At 44.1% G+C, this 17473-nt stretch overlaps 1 protein-coding gene across 4 annotated transcripts in view; it reads right to left on the reverse strand.

The window, feature by feature from the left end:
* Positions 1-15288: 15288 nt before the first annotated feature.
* Positions 15289-17473, reverse strand: part of ALG1 (ALG1, chitobiosyldiphosphodolichol beta-mannosyltransferase) — an 18395-nt gene continuing 16210 nt past the window's right edge. For all 4 annotated transcript variants that reach the window (XM_006015544.3, XM_025203699.1, XM_025203706.1 and 1 more), the window contains 2 exons: positions 15978-16053; positions 15289-15523 (listed from right to left, as the gene is read on the reverse strand). In XM_006015544.3, the coding sequence (XP_006015606.1) occupies positions 15392-15523; positions 15978-16053 (208 nt within the window). In that variant the 3' untranslated portion in view covers positions 15289-15391. The remainder of the gene's footprint in view (positions 15524-15977; positions 16054-17473) is intronic.

A 17473-nucleotide genomic window follows, 5' to 3' on the forward strand; every position in this document is an offset into this window, starting at 1 on the left:
GATTGCATAACAATTTAAAAAATAGTCTTACTCTTGTATATTGTGTGTGGGGGGTGTAGGGGGAAATGTGTGGGATGTGGTTGTGGGGTGAGGATGTGTATATGGTGGGCTGTGTGTGTGGGGGTTAGTCAGGGAGTGTGGCTGTGTATGGGGGGCATAGTGTATGTGGGGAGTGTGGATATGTGGATATGTGGGAGGAGGGGGTGTGGGCTGGGTGTGGGTGGGGTTTGTGGGGTGTGGGGACCCTCCCACATTCCCCCCCATAATGCACAGGCCCCCACCAGCAGCAGCACAGCAGGCCCTCGGGGTGCTCGCGGCCTGTGCAGGCACAGCCACCTGGCGGCCTGCAGCTCTAGCCAGCTCTGGGAGTTGCACATGGTGGCAAGGATCAGAACCAGGTCTACCTCTATCACGCAAGGCTTACATGCAACTCCCAGCACTTGCGCACCACAGGGGGGAAGCCCCATGCAAGGCAGCCAGCTGTCCTAGGACCTGCACATGGCAGCAGGGAGCACCTTGCCACCACATACAGCTCCTGGAACTGGCTGGAGCTGTGCACCACCAGGAAGCTGTGCTTGCATGGGCCACAAGCACCCTGAGGGCCTGTTGGCTGCTGCTACCATCACTGGTGGCAGGGGGCGGTGTGCCATGGAGGGGCATGTGGGGAGGTCCCCACACCCCACAAACCCTGCCCACACCCACACCCTGCCCACCCAAGCTCCATGCTCTCACCACTCTGCTGGGCATGGGCCCCAGACTCCCCACTCCTGCCAGCCCCAACCCTACGTTCTGCACTCCCTCCCAGCTGCAGCTTCCCTACCTGGTGCCTGGAGAGAGCGCTGCAGCAGGGACACAGGAAGACCAGGGAAGCTGAGCATGTTCCCTGGCAGCTGCAGCAGTGGAAGCAGCAGTCCTGCCTGGAAGCTGTGTGCTGGCTGGGTCCAGGGCCCTCCCACACAGGAGGGTGGGAATGAAGCATGTTGGCTGGGCAGGGTACAATTAGGTGGTGGGTAACCACAGGCTGGATGAAATGCCCTAGGCCTGTGGGCTGTATTTTGCCCACCCCTACTCTAGTCTGACTTCTATATAAGCTGGATGTAAAACTTTACAGTTATTGGTAGTGGATTCATTAGCCTGTGTTTGACTAAAGTGCATCTTCCAGAAAGGCATCCAGGCTTGCTTTAAACACTTCTGAGAGGTGGAGATTCTACTATTTCCCTGTTGCAATGCTCAGTCTTCCCAACAATTACACAACCATGCCTTGTTTCTAAATGGAGTTTGTCTGGTTCATCTTCCAGCCATTTTTATGCCTTTCTCCACCAAAGTAAAGGCCCCTAGTACCACCTGAGAACCTCTTTGTATTTTCCGAGATGAAACCTGTACCCTGTAACCAAGATGCATCCCATGGACGTCTTTGAGCCCTGGATTGGGCCCTGGAAATCTCTATGCAGTAGCTCTCTAGGTCATCCTGAGTAGGTACTACCTGCTTTGTCTTAAGGTGGATCTTTACCACATGGAAAACATGAGTTTTCAGCCATGACTTAAAAGAAATTTCCCAGCCTCATTCAACTCTCAGCAGCTTCCACTGGGTACAGTTGGGAATACATTATCCAGAAAACCTTACCTGATTTCTAGGCCACTATGCAGCATATGAAAAATGTATGACAAGATGGGAAGCAGGCTGAGGCACTTTGTGAGTGGGAGTGAAGTACAAGCAGAGTGAAGCAGGCAGGTCAGATCAAAGGTCTCTCATCATACTCCGTTGAATCCCAAGACTGATAGAGCAGATACATGTCTGAGAGGGAAGGGTCTGGGTTAGCAGAAGGGTACTAGATAGGGTAGGTGCTTTTATTAGCTGCAAGGCAGGTGAGGATCTGAGTAAATGACCAGGGACAGGATGTATGAAATGGTCATGATGTTTCTCTGGGATGCTGCAGGTATATTCTACAGATAGGAGCTTGGTGTTCCCTCCAGCACATATGTTTTTAAGAGACTGAAAGAAAAACAGGGAGTTGGAAGAATGAGGGAGATGCAGTTTTCATGGGGAAAGCTGGAGCATTTTGCTGTGTGATCCGGCAGGCAAGAATGCAGATGATACATAGGTTTATTTCAATGATTTCTGTTTTCCATTTCAACTAAATCTTTCCACTGAGGACCTAATCCTGCCACTGCTAATTAAAATATTGTCAGTGGGATGCAGTGCATGTAGGATCAGTCCTAATCAATGCTTTGTTCTCTAACCAGTGCCTTTCCTGTACTTGGAAGAAGATTTTTCCTATGATTGAGGCCTCAGAACAAGAGACAGGTGCAGGAGAACTTGGACCTCCTTAGGATCCTGAACAACACAGTGAGGATCTTTCCAGTCATGAGGACAGTTCTGGGCCACCCATGGAAGAAATTATTTTAAAAGCTATAGCTGTGAGTTCAGTTATTGGGCTTGCAAAAATGTGTGTGTCAAACAAACTATTTATTGCTGAAACAAACTGTTTGTTGCTGAAACACTGAGAGGAGAAATGAATGAGACTTCTTTGTCAGTTTGTTCAGTGCAGTTTGTTTCCCTGAATTTTGTCAGCACCATGTGTCCTTGTCTGTCACCATTTCTGTTTCATATCTCAGTGCTTTCTCCTATTTACAGCACTTACTTTTGACTCTTCTTGTTCTCCAATGACTGTCCACCTTTTCTAAGTAACATCTCTCAAGGACACTTGAATAATAAAATAATGGAATATCCATCTGTTTGCTAAGGCAGTCCCCACATGCCCTGCACAATCTAGCTCCTGCAGACAACTGCCTCCACCTTACTTCTCTATACTGCCTTCTGCCTCATTTCTATCATTAACTTTTTCCTGCAAATACTTAAGTGCATTTGTCTTATCAAACTTCAGTGCATCTACGTTTGTTTAAGATTCAGCACATGCTTAAGCATCTGCAAGATCAAGACTGTAAGTTTTGTGAGGTAGGAAATGCAATTTAAAAGCAATCAGTATGGTGAACCTGATGGTGTTTAACCCTGAAAACGCAAGGTTCTCCACCTAGGGAAGAAAAACCCACAGCATGCTTATAGGCTCGGCAGTGCTACGCTGGCTAGCACTACAGACAAAAGGGACTTGGGGGTCACGATTGACCACAAGATGAACATGAGCCTTCAATGTGATGCTGCAGCTAGTAAAGCGAGCAAAGCGCTGCCTTGCATCCATAGATGCTTCTCAAGCAAATCCCAGGATGTCATTCTCCCGTTGTATTCGGCCTTGGTGAGGCCACAGCTGGAGTACTGCGTCCAGTTTTGGGCTCCACAATTCAAAAAGGATGTGGAGAAGCTTGAGAGAGTCCAGAGAAGAGCCACGCGCATGATCAGAGGTCAGGAAAACAGACCTCATGATGGGAGGCTGAGAGCCATGGGACTCTTCAGCCTGGAAAAGCACAGGCTCAGGGGTGATCTGGTGGCCACCTATAAGTTTATCAGGGGTGTTCACCAGGATCTGGGGGAACATCTGTTCACCAGAGTGCCCCAAGAGATGACAAGGTCAAATGGTCACAACTCCTCCATGACCATTTCAGGCTGGACATAAGGAAGAACTTCTTTACTGTCCGAGCCTCCAAGGTTTGGAATAGACTGCTGCCGGAGGTGGTTCAAGCACCTACTTTGAACGCCTTCAAGACACATTTGGATGTTTATCTTGTTGGGATCCTATGACCCCAGCTAACTTCCTGCCCCTGGGGCAGGGGGCTGGACTCAAAGATCTTCAGGGGTCCCTTCCAGCCCTAATGTCTATAAAATCTATGAAAGTATATTCCGGCATAGTATAAAAGAAGAGGAATTATCTTCTCAATCTTCACCTCCCTTGCACCAGTACAAACTGCGTTCCATGGAATCCATGTGTCTCAGCTCCACAATGCACAGACTGCATCCATCTATCTTCTTAAATACACCAAGGGCAGAAGATATTAACACCCTCCTCATACTTCATTGGCTAAATTTATTTTAGGTTTCCATCCTGTTTTTAAGGTATTCTCCTTGCCGTACAACTCCTCCCTCTCCTTCTCTATAAGCCTCATATCACAATGATGAGGGAGGGCCTTTTCCTCCCTAGCACCTACTACCCAGGACCACTTGCCTGAAGTATTCAGCTAAAAGTTGTTTTTCAGTTTTTCTCCTTTTGTCTCACTTCGTCTCTGCCAGTTGTTTCATCTATTATTACTTTGTAACTATTTAATTTTATATGCACTTGAGTACAGTTTGCCTAAAAGGTACTATGTGAAACACTGCACCAAGAGGCTGATTTGTACAACTGAATGAACAGATGAATTTCATAAAGTGTTTGAGTTAATGAGACTAACTCATTACCACATCAGAGGATGATTTCAAAATGCTTTGCAAACAAGTGCCAACACTAACATTGCAAGTGCATACATGAGGGAAAAGGACAGGACCTGTGCCAGAACATACAGTGATGATTCATAAAAGTGAGGGATGGTGTAGAAAAAGCTACAGTGGGTCCAAGAGCAAAACATAGTTATATCATTAGAATAGAGAAGCCTAACTGGACAAAGGGCACATGGCATGTTATTTCCATGTTATTAATATTACTGACCAGCTTTCTTCATTTTTTTGTATAGATGCTTTCATAACAAAGTTTTCAAAACAATCTTTCTAATCCACTGCAGTCAATGCTAAATTGTCAGACAGCAGAATGAATTAAAAACTCCAGGTGACAAAGAATTAAAGCTTCAAGTGATATTTTAGTAACAGAGTGGTAGTTACCTAAAATAGTTTGGCAATAATCTAAAATATAAAGAGAAAAAATGACATGGAGAGTGTCCATCTCACGGACATACTGTGCCAATGTGGCAGCACTCAAGCCTGAAGGAATGAATCACACTCAACTTTTAAAATTAACTTATTTAAAATTTTTGATTTTCAGATACCTCATGCCAGATACTAACTCATGCCCCCAAACATATCTTAACGGTTAATTTTTGGAAATCCTGAGTTGAATGGTTAACCACCACTGAAAATCTTTTAATAAAGAGAAGACAGAGTACATGGGCTCTGAGTGCAAAGGTGAAGGGGTCTGGGGCTCAAGTTTTCTCATCAATCCTTCCAGTCAAGGGAAAGGGCCCGGGCAGAAGCAGATGCATCCTGCAGATGTATCAACACCTGGCTGCACACGTGTCGCCAGCAAAGCCTTGACTTCTTCAACCATGGGATGTTCTTCTAAGAAGGATTGCTGGGAAAAGATGGGATCCACCTGATGAAGAGAGGGAAGAGTGTCTTCATAGACAGGCTTGCTAACCTAGTGAGGAGGGTTTTAAATTTGGTTTGCCGGGAGATGGAGCCCAAAGCCCTGAGATAAGCGGGGAAGCGAGAGACCTGGAGGAAGAGCAAGCAGGAGGGGGCAACAGGGGAGGTGCTCTCATACTTCCTGAAAAATCAGAGCAATCGACTAGTCACCTCAGGTGCCTGTACACAAATGCACAGAGCCTGGGAAACAAGCAGGAAGAACTGGAAGGCCTTGCACAGTCACAGAACTATGACGCGATTGAAATAACAGAGACTTGGTGGGAGCTCGCATGACTGGAGCACTGTCATGAGTGGGTACAAACTGGTCAAACTTTATGTAAAAAGAGCCAATATGATTGCTCGGAGCTCCAGTGTGAAACTGGAGATAGGCCTGTTGAAAGTCTCTGAGTTAGGGTCAGAGGGGAGAGCAACAAGACTGGTGTTGTGGTAGGGGTCTGCTATAGACCACCAGATCAGGAGGAAGTGGTGGATGAGGCTTTCTTCAAACAGCTAGCGGAAGTTTCCTGATCATAAGCCCTGGTTCTCCTGAGGGACTTCAGTCACCCTGACATGTGCTGGGAGGGCAATACAGCAGTGCACAGGCAATCCAGGAAGTTTTTGGAGAGTGTTGGGGACAACTTCCTGGTGCAAGTGCTGAAGCGGCCAACCAGGGCTCATGCTCTTCTTGACCTGCTGCTCATAAACAGGGAAGAATTGGTGGGGAATGTAGTAGTGGATGGCAGCTTGGGCAGCAGTGACTATGAGATGATTGAGTTCACGATCCTGAGAAAAGGATGGATGAAAAGTAGCAGAATAAGGACTTCAGAAAAGCAGACTTCAGCTTGCTCAGGATCCACTAGGAAGCCAATGTGAGGCGGAGAGGAGTCCAGGAGAGCTGGCTGTACTTCAAAGAAGCCTTACTGAGAGTGCAGGAACAAATCATCCTGATGAGCAGGAAGACTAGCAAGCATGGCAGAAGAGCAGCTTGGTTTAGCAGCAAACTCTTCGGTAAACTAAATCACAAAAAGGAAGCTTACAAGAAATGGAAACTTGGACAAATAACTAGGGAGGAGGTTAAGAGCACAGCTCAGGCATACAGGGATAAAGTCAGGAAGCCCAAAGCACAATTGGATTTGCAGCTACCAAGATATGTGAAGGGTAACAAGAAGGGTTTCTACAAGTATGTCAGAAGCAAGAGGAGGATCAGGGAAATTGTGGGTCCATTACTGAATGGGGGAGGCAACCTTGTGACAGACGATGCAGAAAAAGCTGAAGTGCTAAATGCCTTTTTCACCCCAGTCTTCACAGGCAAGGTCAGCTCCCAAACTACTGCACCACACAGCACAGTCTGGGGAGGAGGTGAGCAGCCCTCAGTAGTGAAAGAACAGGTTAGGGACTATTTAGAAAAGCTGGACATGTACAAGTCCATGGTGCCGGATGGGATGCATCCGATGGTGCTAAGGGAGTTGTATGATGTGATTCCAGAGCCATTGGCCACCATCTTTGAAATCTCATGGTGATCAGGAAGGTCCTAGATGATTGGAAAAGGGCAAACATAGTGCCCATATTTAAGGGAAAAAGGAGAATCCAGGGAACTACAGACCAGTCAGCCTCACCTCAGTCCCTGGAAAAATCATGGAGCAGGTCCTCAAGGAATCCATTTCTAAGCACTTGGAGGAGAAGTGATTAGGAACAGTCAGCATGGATTCACCAAGGGCAAGTCATGCCTGACCAACCTGATTGACTTCTGTGATGAGATGACTGGCTCTGTGGATGCAGGGAGACCAGTGGATGTGGTGTACCTTGATTTTAGCAAGAATTTTGATACAGTCTTCCACAACATTCCCACAAACAAGCTAAGGAAGTACAGACTGGATGAATGGACTGTAAGGTGGATAGAAAACTGACTGGAGCTACTACTCAGAGAGTAGTAATCAATGGCTTGATTGGTTTATCAATTGGTAATCAATTGGTTTGCAACTGGTATCTAGGGGAGTGCCCCAGAGGTTGGTCTTGGGGCCAGTTTTGTTCAATGTCTTCATCAACGACCTGGAAGATGGCATAGAGTGCACCCTCAGCAAGTTTGCAGATGACACCTAGCTGTGGGGAGCAGTAGATATGCTGGAGGGTAGGGCTAGGATTCAGTGACCGAGACAAATTGGAGAACTGGACCAAAAGAAACCTCATGAAGTTCAACAAGGACAAGTGCAAAGTCCTGCACCTAGGACAGAACAATCCCATGCACCAGTACAGGCTGGAGGCTGACTTGCTGGGCAGCAGCTCTGCAAAAAATGACTTGGGGTTTGCAGTGGACAGTAAGCTGAATATAAGCCAGCCGTGTGCCCTTGTTGCCAAGAAGGCTAACAGCATACTGGGCTGCACTGGTAGGTATGTTGCCAGTAGGTCAAGGAAAGTGATTATTCCCCTCTATTCAGCACTGGTGAGGCCACATCTGTAGTACTGTGTTCAGTTTTGTGCCCCTCGCTACAGAAAGGATGTGGACAAATTGGAGAGTCCAGCAAAAGGCAACAAAAATAGTGAGGGGGCTGGAGCACATGACCTATGAGTAGAGGCTGAGGGAATGGCTTATTTAGTCAAGAGAAAAGAGGCCTGAGAGTGGATTTAATAGCAGCCTTTAACTACCTGAAATGGATTCCAAGGAGGATGGAGCTAAACTGGTCTCAGTAGTGGCAGATGACAGAACAAGGAACAATAGTCTCAAGATGCAGCAAGGGAACTTTAGGTTAGATGTTAGGAAGAATTTTCTCACTAGGAGGGTAGTAAAACACTGGAACAGGTTACCCAGAGAGGTGGTGGAAGCTCCATCCTTGGAGGTTCTCAGGACCCGGGTAGACAAAGCCTTGGCTTGGGGGGGATCCTGTTTTGAGCAGGGGTTGGACTAGATGACCTCCTGAGGTCCCTTCCAGCCCTAATTTTATATGATTCTCTGATTCTATGTTAACAGCCTGAAGTTTGAGATGCAATTAAAATTAAGTTTACTGGCCACCACATCCGGCCTTTACTTTACTTAAATTTGAACCATGTCATAACTGTAGAGTTAAAGCTAGGATAGGGACCCCTTCAGAAAGCAAGGTCTCTATTTTTGAGGCCCTAACTTTTTGAAAATCTCCTACAACACTAACCATTGTGGAGTCTATTATCAGACTGGAAAGGAGCACAGCTGTGACAGCTGAAAAGTGTGCCTGTGTAATAAAGGTGTTTGCTGAAGGCTCTATGAAGATTATATCATGTTTTTCTGTATTTGTTTAACTATTAAGCTATATGTTGTTGCTAAAAGCCTAATTAAAGTCTAAGATGTAGTGATGCCTTGTATAAAGTAAGGCCTAGTAAATTTAACAAAGCCTTAAAGTAGTAAAGCCCTGTGGTGTAGTTAAAATTACCTTATCAAAGAAATGCAAGGCTTGTACTGCTATTGGTCAGTCTAAGGACAGTTGAAGTAAAAGGAATCTGAGTGATTGTACGTTATCAAAGCCATTCAGAAGCTTTAAATTGGCTGGAATATTTGAAAACCATTCAGAAGGAAGATACAACTCTGTAAAAAGGATTAGTTAGCTGTTGCCTGGATCAGTGAGCCCGTAGACCTCGAAAAGCCCAAGGACTGCATTCCAGGGTCCTTCACAGTACCCTTTGGACAATGCTGTTCGGGGACGCCTGACTTCGCTGGACTTTGTGAAAAGAGAAGCTTGCTGTGTATCAGGCATCAGAAGGGACTGCCAATAAGTTGCCAATGCAAATTGCTTTTGTCTGTCATTGTTTGTTTTGTTACTATGCGTAGTTGTGTTTTTGTTAAGTCAATAACTCTTTCTTACCTTTCTACCCCTGACCATACTCTCAATCCCAAACCCTCTGTAGGCAGCTAGAACAACAGCAGGTCTCAAATGTGATCCTTAAATAGCACATGTCACAGGACAGAACTCATTTAGACTGAAAAGTATTTCATATTAGAGCTCTGACCATGACATGTCCAATATAGTAATCAAACCATTACAAGATACAAATTATGAGTTACAAAGTCTTCCAGGAGGCTCAGCAGTATTTAATGCTGCTTCTAAAAATTAATGGGGTGAGTGACTGAAGAGTAGTGCACCTAAAGAAGCATTGCTTGTCATTGTTCTGCACAAGGATAGTTGAAAATGAGATAAAAGTAGCAAAAGATTCAGAACTAAAGGAATCAATTTTTTAAAAATTTGTCCCACTTCTTGAAGCACCAATTAAATACCCTATGTAGCCAGAAACTGCGAGCTTAGCAGGGTTCTGTTAGCTAGAATAACAATCACCCTAGATTGTCATGCTCTCTTCATATTAGATCAGTGGTTCTCAACCTTTTAGGCTCAAGGCAGCCTTCAGAGAACATCAGCTCTTATTTTTCACTCCTTTTTTGACAACAGAAAAATAGAAGTTTTTCCATTGCAAAGAACTCAGAAAGACCACAAAAGAGCAATTTTTTAACACTACTGATTCTTATTCAAAATCTCAGGGTTTATCTTGTGAATCACATTTGCACACTTAACAGTGCTAAGTTTATGTTGCACCCCAGAGCACGCTTTAAAGGATCTCAGGGCATCCCAGGATGCCACAGGACCCTTGTTGTGAATCACTGTATTAGATGAATGCTGCCTTAGACAAATAATCAACCATGACAGTCCTATACCCCATGACTTGTACTTTGATTTTTCATGACTCCTAAAGAATTAACATAATAGCAGCATGAAAACACCCAGACTGCATAAACGATACTGAACAATCACCATGGGGAAAAAAGCCCCTTGTCTTATATTTGCACACAAAGAAGCTTCATTAAATGTACTATCTATGATTAAACAGCTACCGAAAGCAGCATATGCTCAGTAATGGAAACCAACTATAAAGTTGATTAAATGAAGGCAAAACTGATACTGATAAGAATCTTTTTGCTTGGAGGGTGGATGATCCAGGCAGACCTTGACAGGCTCAGGAAATGGATGGATGAGAACCTTATGGTGTTTAACACCGAAAAATGCAAGGTTCTCCACTTTGGGAGGAAAAACCTGCGGCATGCGTATAGGCTCGGGAGTGCTACGCTGGTTAGCACTACAGATGAAAAGGACTTGGGGGTCATAATTGACCGCAAGATGAACATGAGCCTTCAATGTGATGCTGCAGCTTGTAAAGCGGGCAAAACGCTGGCTTGCATCCATTGATGCTTCTCAAGCAAATCCCAGGACGTCATTTTCCCCTTGTACTCAGCCTTGGTGAGACCGCAGCTGGAGTAGTGCGTCCAGTTTTGGGCTCTACAATTCAAAAAGGATGTGGAGAAGCTTGAGAGAGTGCAGACGAGAGCCACGTGCATGATCAGGGGTCAGGAAAACAGACCTTATGATGAGAGGCTGAGAGCCATGGGACTCTTCAGCCTGGAAAAGCGCAGGCTCAGGCGCAATCTGGTGGCCACCTATAAGTTTATCAGGGATGTTCACCAGGATCTGGGGGAACGACTATTCACCACAGCGCCCCAAGGGATGACAAGATCGAATGGTCATAAACTGCTCCACGACTGATTCAGGCTGGACATAAGGAAGAACTTCTTTACTGTCCGAGTCCCCAAGGTTTGGAATAAACTGCCGCTGGAGGTGGTTCAAGCACCTACTCTGAACGCCTTCAAGACACGCTTGGATGTTTATCTTGCTGGGATCCTATGACCCCTGCTGACTTCCTGCCCCTGAGGCAGGGGGCTGGACTCGATGATCCTCCCCAAATGTCTATGAAGTCTATGAAATAAATCTATGAAACAGGTGGATGTCCCCTTCACACAGAACTGTCACCAGGCCTGGAGGTACTGCGATTATCAGGTTGACACAGGAAGGCCCAGAGCCAGCCCTGATACACCCTCCCCCTGGGTGCCAAAAATACTTGATTTTAGCCAAAATTTTGTATCTCAGACTATATTAGCCTAATCAGTCCCAAATTCCATCAACTGAACAGAACTCATCATTGAAGTCCATGTGGTGCTACCACCAGCAAGTATCCTCCATCCCAAATTCTTCAGCCTGGGGATTCAGATATTCCCAAATCCATAGCAGGCATAGGTTAGTGCAGCCTATGTGAATTAGATTATATGGTAGTGACCATTGTGCACAGGCCTTCAGCACTGACTCTAAGACATAGTGAACCACTACACTGCATACATTTCAAATCCCTCTTCACTCCCACTGCTGAGCTCTGCCTTTCTCATTTCCAATTATTCTTGTTTTCTCACCAGCCTACAATGTCTGGCCCCGAACAGTTTACCCAAAATCTCTGTTGATCCCTCTCTCAGCCTGTTGCATATTACTGTGGCTCCACCCTCCATGAGGTGGAGCCAGGCCAGGTTACCCTGTGCCTCATCTGCATATCAATTTTTGGAGGATCCCAGGACTTGTGATAACACCTGGTTCCTGTCACGAGTGGAAGGGCTAATTAGGAAATGGATCCTTTGTGGCAGAGGGGCGCAGCTTCTGTAGTGTGCGCACATACTAAGCAATGTTGCACTATGGGTCATCATGGCTTGAAAGTCAGTGAACAACATGGTAAATCATGAGCCTTTTGGCTTTGGACTAATATCAGGGATAGTTCATACTATATGTAAGTAGGTACAAAAGTGCTGCTTAACACTGTGCACTGAAACTTGCAGCAGTTTCATAAAAGGTAAATGCATCAATTCTGGATGAACTAAGGCTATGGGTATGTGTAATAATTAGCCTAAATGCAAATTGCTACAGCTATGTTTACATTTGCCCTTCACTTCCATGTGCTCAGGGAGAGCAAGGTCTGACAGTAAAGGTGGGGATGGGGCTGCAGGGGGAAGAATCTGGGGTGGGGGGCAGAAGTCAAGCGGGACACCTGATCCCCCTCCCCAGATTTATTTTCCCTGTGGTAGCAGTTTGAGGGAAGCAAATTCAAGGCAAACCACGATTAGATTCCATAACTGAAAAATTATAACAAATTTATAAATGTTCCATACACAGAATCTAATTATTGGGTGGTTCTTATATTCTGGGTCGACTTGTACCTGAGTACGTACGGTAATACCAACAGGCTACCAATGCTACATCCAAGCATACATCCAGAAAGCTAAATCCCCTTTCAATGGATCTACTGCACTTAGCCAAAGATTTGATATTTTCCTGTTTCATTAATCTTTATAACAAGGGAAGCACTACATATGCCTCAAGATTAATGGGCACATTTTCATCACAATGCATAACGGCGTTATAACACTCACCAAGAAGACCATGTTTACAGAAGTGTTTCATAATACTGCTTTGTGTGCTAGTATCGGCACTTCTATGCTTTCAATGCATTGAAAAGTGTGTGTGGGGGAGAGGGAACTTTGAAGCTAAGTGGCTGTGCCACTATAAAGATATACTAGAGGATGTTCAACACTCACTTAGGTGACAACAGCCCAAGACTGGAGTTGTTTAAAAAAAATTAAGATAAAATATTTCTTTATTAGGGCTGTGTGAAACTTCGGTCCCTGATTCAATTTGGCAGAGATCTGGCCTGATTTGGTGGCTAAATCTCCAAATCCAAATCGAATCAGAAGACCCTTTAATCTCTGAATTGAATCAGAACCCTCCGAATCGATTTGGAGATTTGACGATTCAGACAGAGACAGCTTTAAATGTTTTTTTCTACATACCTCTAGGTAGCAGGGGCTCATGAATGCTGCTATGCTGGGGTGCATGGAGTGTCCCACAGAAGTGCAGGGGGGCTCCCCAGCACACTTGGCAGCAGAGCTGGAAGTAGACCAAAAGTACTTCCAGTCCACTTCCGGGTCCGCCAGGAAGCATGCTGGGGAGCCCCCCTGCGCCCCTCAGCTCAGCAACCGGTGTCTCCTGGGTCTGGGGGGCACCCGGGGTCCCCCTGAAGCTGACTACCAAGCCAGAGGAGCACGGGGGGGGGGGCCCAGTGCACTCCCCAGCAGACCCAGAAGTGGACTGGAAGTAGTTCCAATCCACTTCTGGGTTTGCCGCCAAGCACACAGGGGGTCCCCTATGCTCCTGTGGGACAGTACATCTGCCCCAGCATCGCAGCGATCACAAGCCACACCTGCTACCTCAAGGTATGCAGAAAAAACTTTTAAAGCTATGTCTATGTCCAAACTGCTGATTCTCCAAATCAGCATCAAATTTTCAGATTCAGATTCGGTCAAATCGAATTGGGGACAGTGATCCGCATCAACTAATCGAATCACTGCCCCCGATTTGGACCGAATCTGAATCAAATAGGGCCCATTTCGCACACCCCTATTCTTTATGAGGAAGTGTTCTTGTTCCAAATAGCAAGTGCCTCCCATTATGGGAGAAAGGAGTGTGTAATAAGCCAACAAAAACAAAATGGAAGAAACTATGACAATTAGACCGTATGTAGAAACCCACAGGAAAGTAAACCTTAGCAGGCAAAAGTCACAAAATGCTGAGTTTACTGTTCCAAAGCAGCCTGGCATCCTCCACTTTTGTACATATTCCCTCCAAGTGTAGAAAGAGATTAGTAGTTCTGATAGATGGAGAGACTTCAGCTCTTTGGGTATGGACTATGCTACAATTGATAGGTCTAGACAGATGTGCTGTCCAGGATCCAGAGTGCATTAAATGCATATCTATCCATGGGCTATATTTATTCAAAGAAAGTACTGTTGGCTACAAAGCTCCAACTCACGAGATCATAATAAATTCTAGTTTATTGGACAGGAGGTGAAGTTACCAATAAAATCATAAATGCAAACTTTGAATTATGGGTGGCACTGGTCACCTTAGCATATACACACACACATGCTCTCACTCATTCAAACCCATGTAGTATACACTAGCTGCCGTAGTGATTGTGAGAGCACTGGTGTCAGTATATCTACCTATGCAAGACCCTGGAGTCTGCTGTTGACGGTCAGCTTTCTTCAAGGTGATGTCTTCTCCAGAAGGGGGTCACCGGCTTGTCCTTCTGTCTCGGTAGGTCAGGTGCTGGAAGAGGGCGCCACTGAGGGTCACGCTTTACTGCTTTTTATCCCTTTCTGGCAGACTTGTGTGATTCCCCCCAGCATCATCTTGGCTACCCAAACCAGAGATCGTTGTCCCACGTGGGTCTTGAGCAGCACCTGACAGCTCTTAGTCACAGGGGTCTCTGCCTGCGGGTACCTGAAGTTTTGGGAGCCCACCCTTGACTTACTGACTTAATGGCTGTATTGTCATGGGTTTTAGGAATAGTCCATAGGGTGAGTGCTCAGTTCCAGGAATCAGTTCTTTAGCTTGATTAGCTTAAAATGGAGTTCCTTCGGTTAGGCTATTGTTTACTGATGATCATCATTCACTCACATTCACTCAACAAATTTTATCATATTACAGTTACAATTTCAATGCAGTTTTAGCAATGGTCCAGGGTGTCACTTAATTCTACAGGGAGTACATTCCTTAAGAGGTTAAAAGTATAAAATAGAAAATACTAAATGCCATGGTAAAGATGAGACAGATGAAATATGAAAATGCACTGTGAGAAATATATAAAAATGCAACGTGAGGTAGTGAGGATCAAAGGCTACTGGGGACAGTAAGTGAGTTAGGTTAGCACAGGATATATTTACAGTCTTTGCAGTGGATATTTTAGTTCTTTTGTTTTCTTTAGTGACACTGAGCTTAATTGATATGTAGATGTAGTTTCTACATTTCTCCTACAGAAAGCCACTTCAGCTTTCTGGCTTGCTCTGAGCCTTGCCACACCCGTGCAACAAGTGTGCTAGATCTCTGCCAATACAGAGAAGGAAAAGAAATGCACAAAATGGGGGGAGGGGGTTTGCAGACAAGAAGGGGCTTTGTTATATCAATGCCCAGAAGGGAAATGTACAAAGGTTTTCTGCTACAGTACAATGCCAACCCCCATACACATAGCGTCTTTCTTATTCACATAACCAGTTCAAAGCGTAGATGAAAAAGTGTGTTGCAATGGCTGCTTCAGAGTTAAAAGATTTAAAGACACTTGTCTAAGACGAAGTATAAATTTTTTATTCTGTCGCTAAAATGCATAACAATTTAGGAATGTGTCAATTGGAAGAGCAAGCTATTTTATCATTTTTTGGAAAAATCATTAATTGCTGCTAAGAAGAGGAAGTACAGTCTGGTCCCAGCTCTCATCCCATCGCAGTTGCTTAGATTCCTGAAGATTTCTTCTAAACAGCTGAAGTTTTCCGTCAATTGAAGGAAATTCTGAGAAAAGCATCTGAAAAAATGAACCATGCAGAAGAACATAATTACATCATGCTTTAAAAGCTTAACCTCTCCAACTTTAATAGTCAATTACTAACAAGTTAAAAAAGATCCACAAGTATTGCATCATGACAATATTTAGAACATGCCTGCTTGCTTCAGATTCATATACATATGACCAAAAAAATCCATAACTACAAGTAAGAATTTCATCAGAGAATGGAGATTTTAAAGTTAAATTGACAAATAGTTACATTTAGATAAATGCTGAGTAATATAAAATGATGGATTATTTCAGGCAAAAAGAAGCTGTACACAAAAACAAAGAGGGAAGAGAAGCCCCCATACCAGCCAGATCCACTACCCCCTCATTTCAAATATGTAAAAGCAGCACACCTTTCCTATTTCATTTTTCACTCTTTAACAAAAAAAAAAGGAAAAAAATCTTGATCCTTATGTATCTTTACCTTCAATTGTTCTGCCAGTTCAGTTGAATCCCTGAATATCAAGCCATTTTCATCATGTTTAACAAGTTCATGTAAACTGTGAACAAAAACCAGTGAAGAAAATGTGAGAAAATAAAAGAATGTCACAATTGAAGATTAAATTTAAACTCTTTAATACGTTGTTTAGGTATCGTACATCAAGTTGTTAGCAAACTGTACTGAATAATTCCTGCTCTTTGGAAAAAGTAAAAAGGATCCAGTAGTAACAATAAGTTGTACAGTTTAGTCCCTAACCTTTTGTTGGTCTATCATAACTGAAGCCACTCATTTCAATAAGCAGTAGTATGCAGTATCATATCATAAGCAATCCTTTAGACAAAAAGGCCCTTCAAAGTAATGAAGCGAAGTTCAGTGAGCTGAATGGAATCTATGACAGCATCACATACTTTCTCTATTTTGATCCCCTGTAGCATATACAAATTAGATGAAACTATATTTTAAGTTTCATTTACATTGGGCAATGAACAAGCACATAGTTTATATCCCAAAGAATAACTTGTAAGTGCTAGGGGGAAGAGGGGACAGAAGCATATGCCCATTAGTTTATTTTCATTCTAACCCATTTTTCCTACCCCAAGAAATAAATTATACCAACATGAATTTTCTTGGATTTGGGTCATATTTGCTGGTAAATTCTAGTGATTTAAATAGTTGGTGAGTGTAAATTGTGTGTCAGGAAGAGACAGTGAGAGGAATGACTAAACTGCAGCAGATCTGATTTTCCTCTGAATCAGGTGGGTGAAACTACAGACTGTCCCAGTCTAACATAGTTATCTTTTCCGAGAATTTTTTCTTGTAATCTTTTTAATATATATTTTTCTCCTGAAGATGCCATAATCGTATTGAAAGCTAGTATATTTTACATGCTTATTTAAGCAATAGACCATGAGAAAAGAAGGACCTTTGTTAATATGTGATGAACAAAGTCATCACAGAATATCATGTTCTGTTATTACCAATATCACAGCATACGACAAAGTATCTAAAGTTATGAAAGTCATCTATCTCCCAAAGGACTGCAAAGTGCTTTATGAACAGCAGATACAATAACCACTTCACCCAGCTCTGAGCTGAAGATAAAAGTAGGGGGTGGAATGAATCATCTCTTACGTAGTACATAGAAACAAAAGCCGCTTGCAGATGTTTAAAAACAAAACAAACAAAAAAAACACTTTACAGGAAAAAACAGTGCATTACTTCGACCTGGCTCTGCAGCATCAGTAAAGATCAGGCACTTCAGCAGGGCTTTTTGGCACTTTTAGCTAAAGCTGGTTCAATCAGCTATTAGATAAAAGCGCCAAAAAAAGCCCCACTAAAACGCTCAATCTTTACAGAAGTTGGGCAAGTCACGTTGAAATAACATGCTGCTGCCTCTGAGCACATGTGGAGCTCAGCACAGGAATGTACCAAGTTTAAAGTAAATCACTGTTTTTTGCGGCGGGGGGGGGGGGGGGGGG

The sequence above is a fragment of the Alligator sinensis genome, unplaced genomic scaffold, assembly GCF_000455745.1.
Source record: "Alligator sinensis unplaced genomic scaffold, ASM45574v1 scaffold404_1, whole genome shotgun sequence".
NCBI classification, from domain to species: domain Eukaryota; kingdom Metazoa; phylum Chordata; order Crocodylia; family Alligatoridae; genus Alligator; species Alligator sinensis.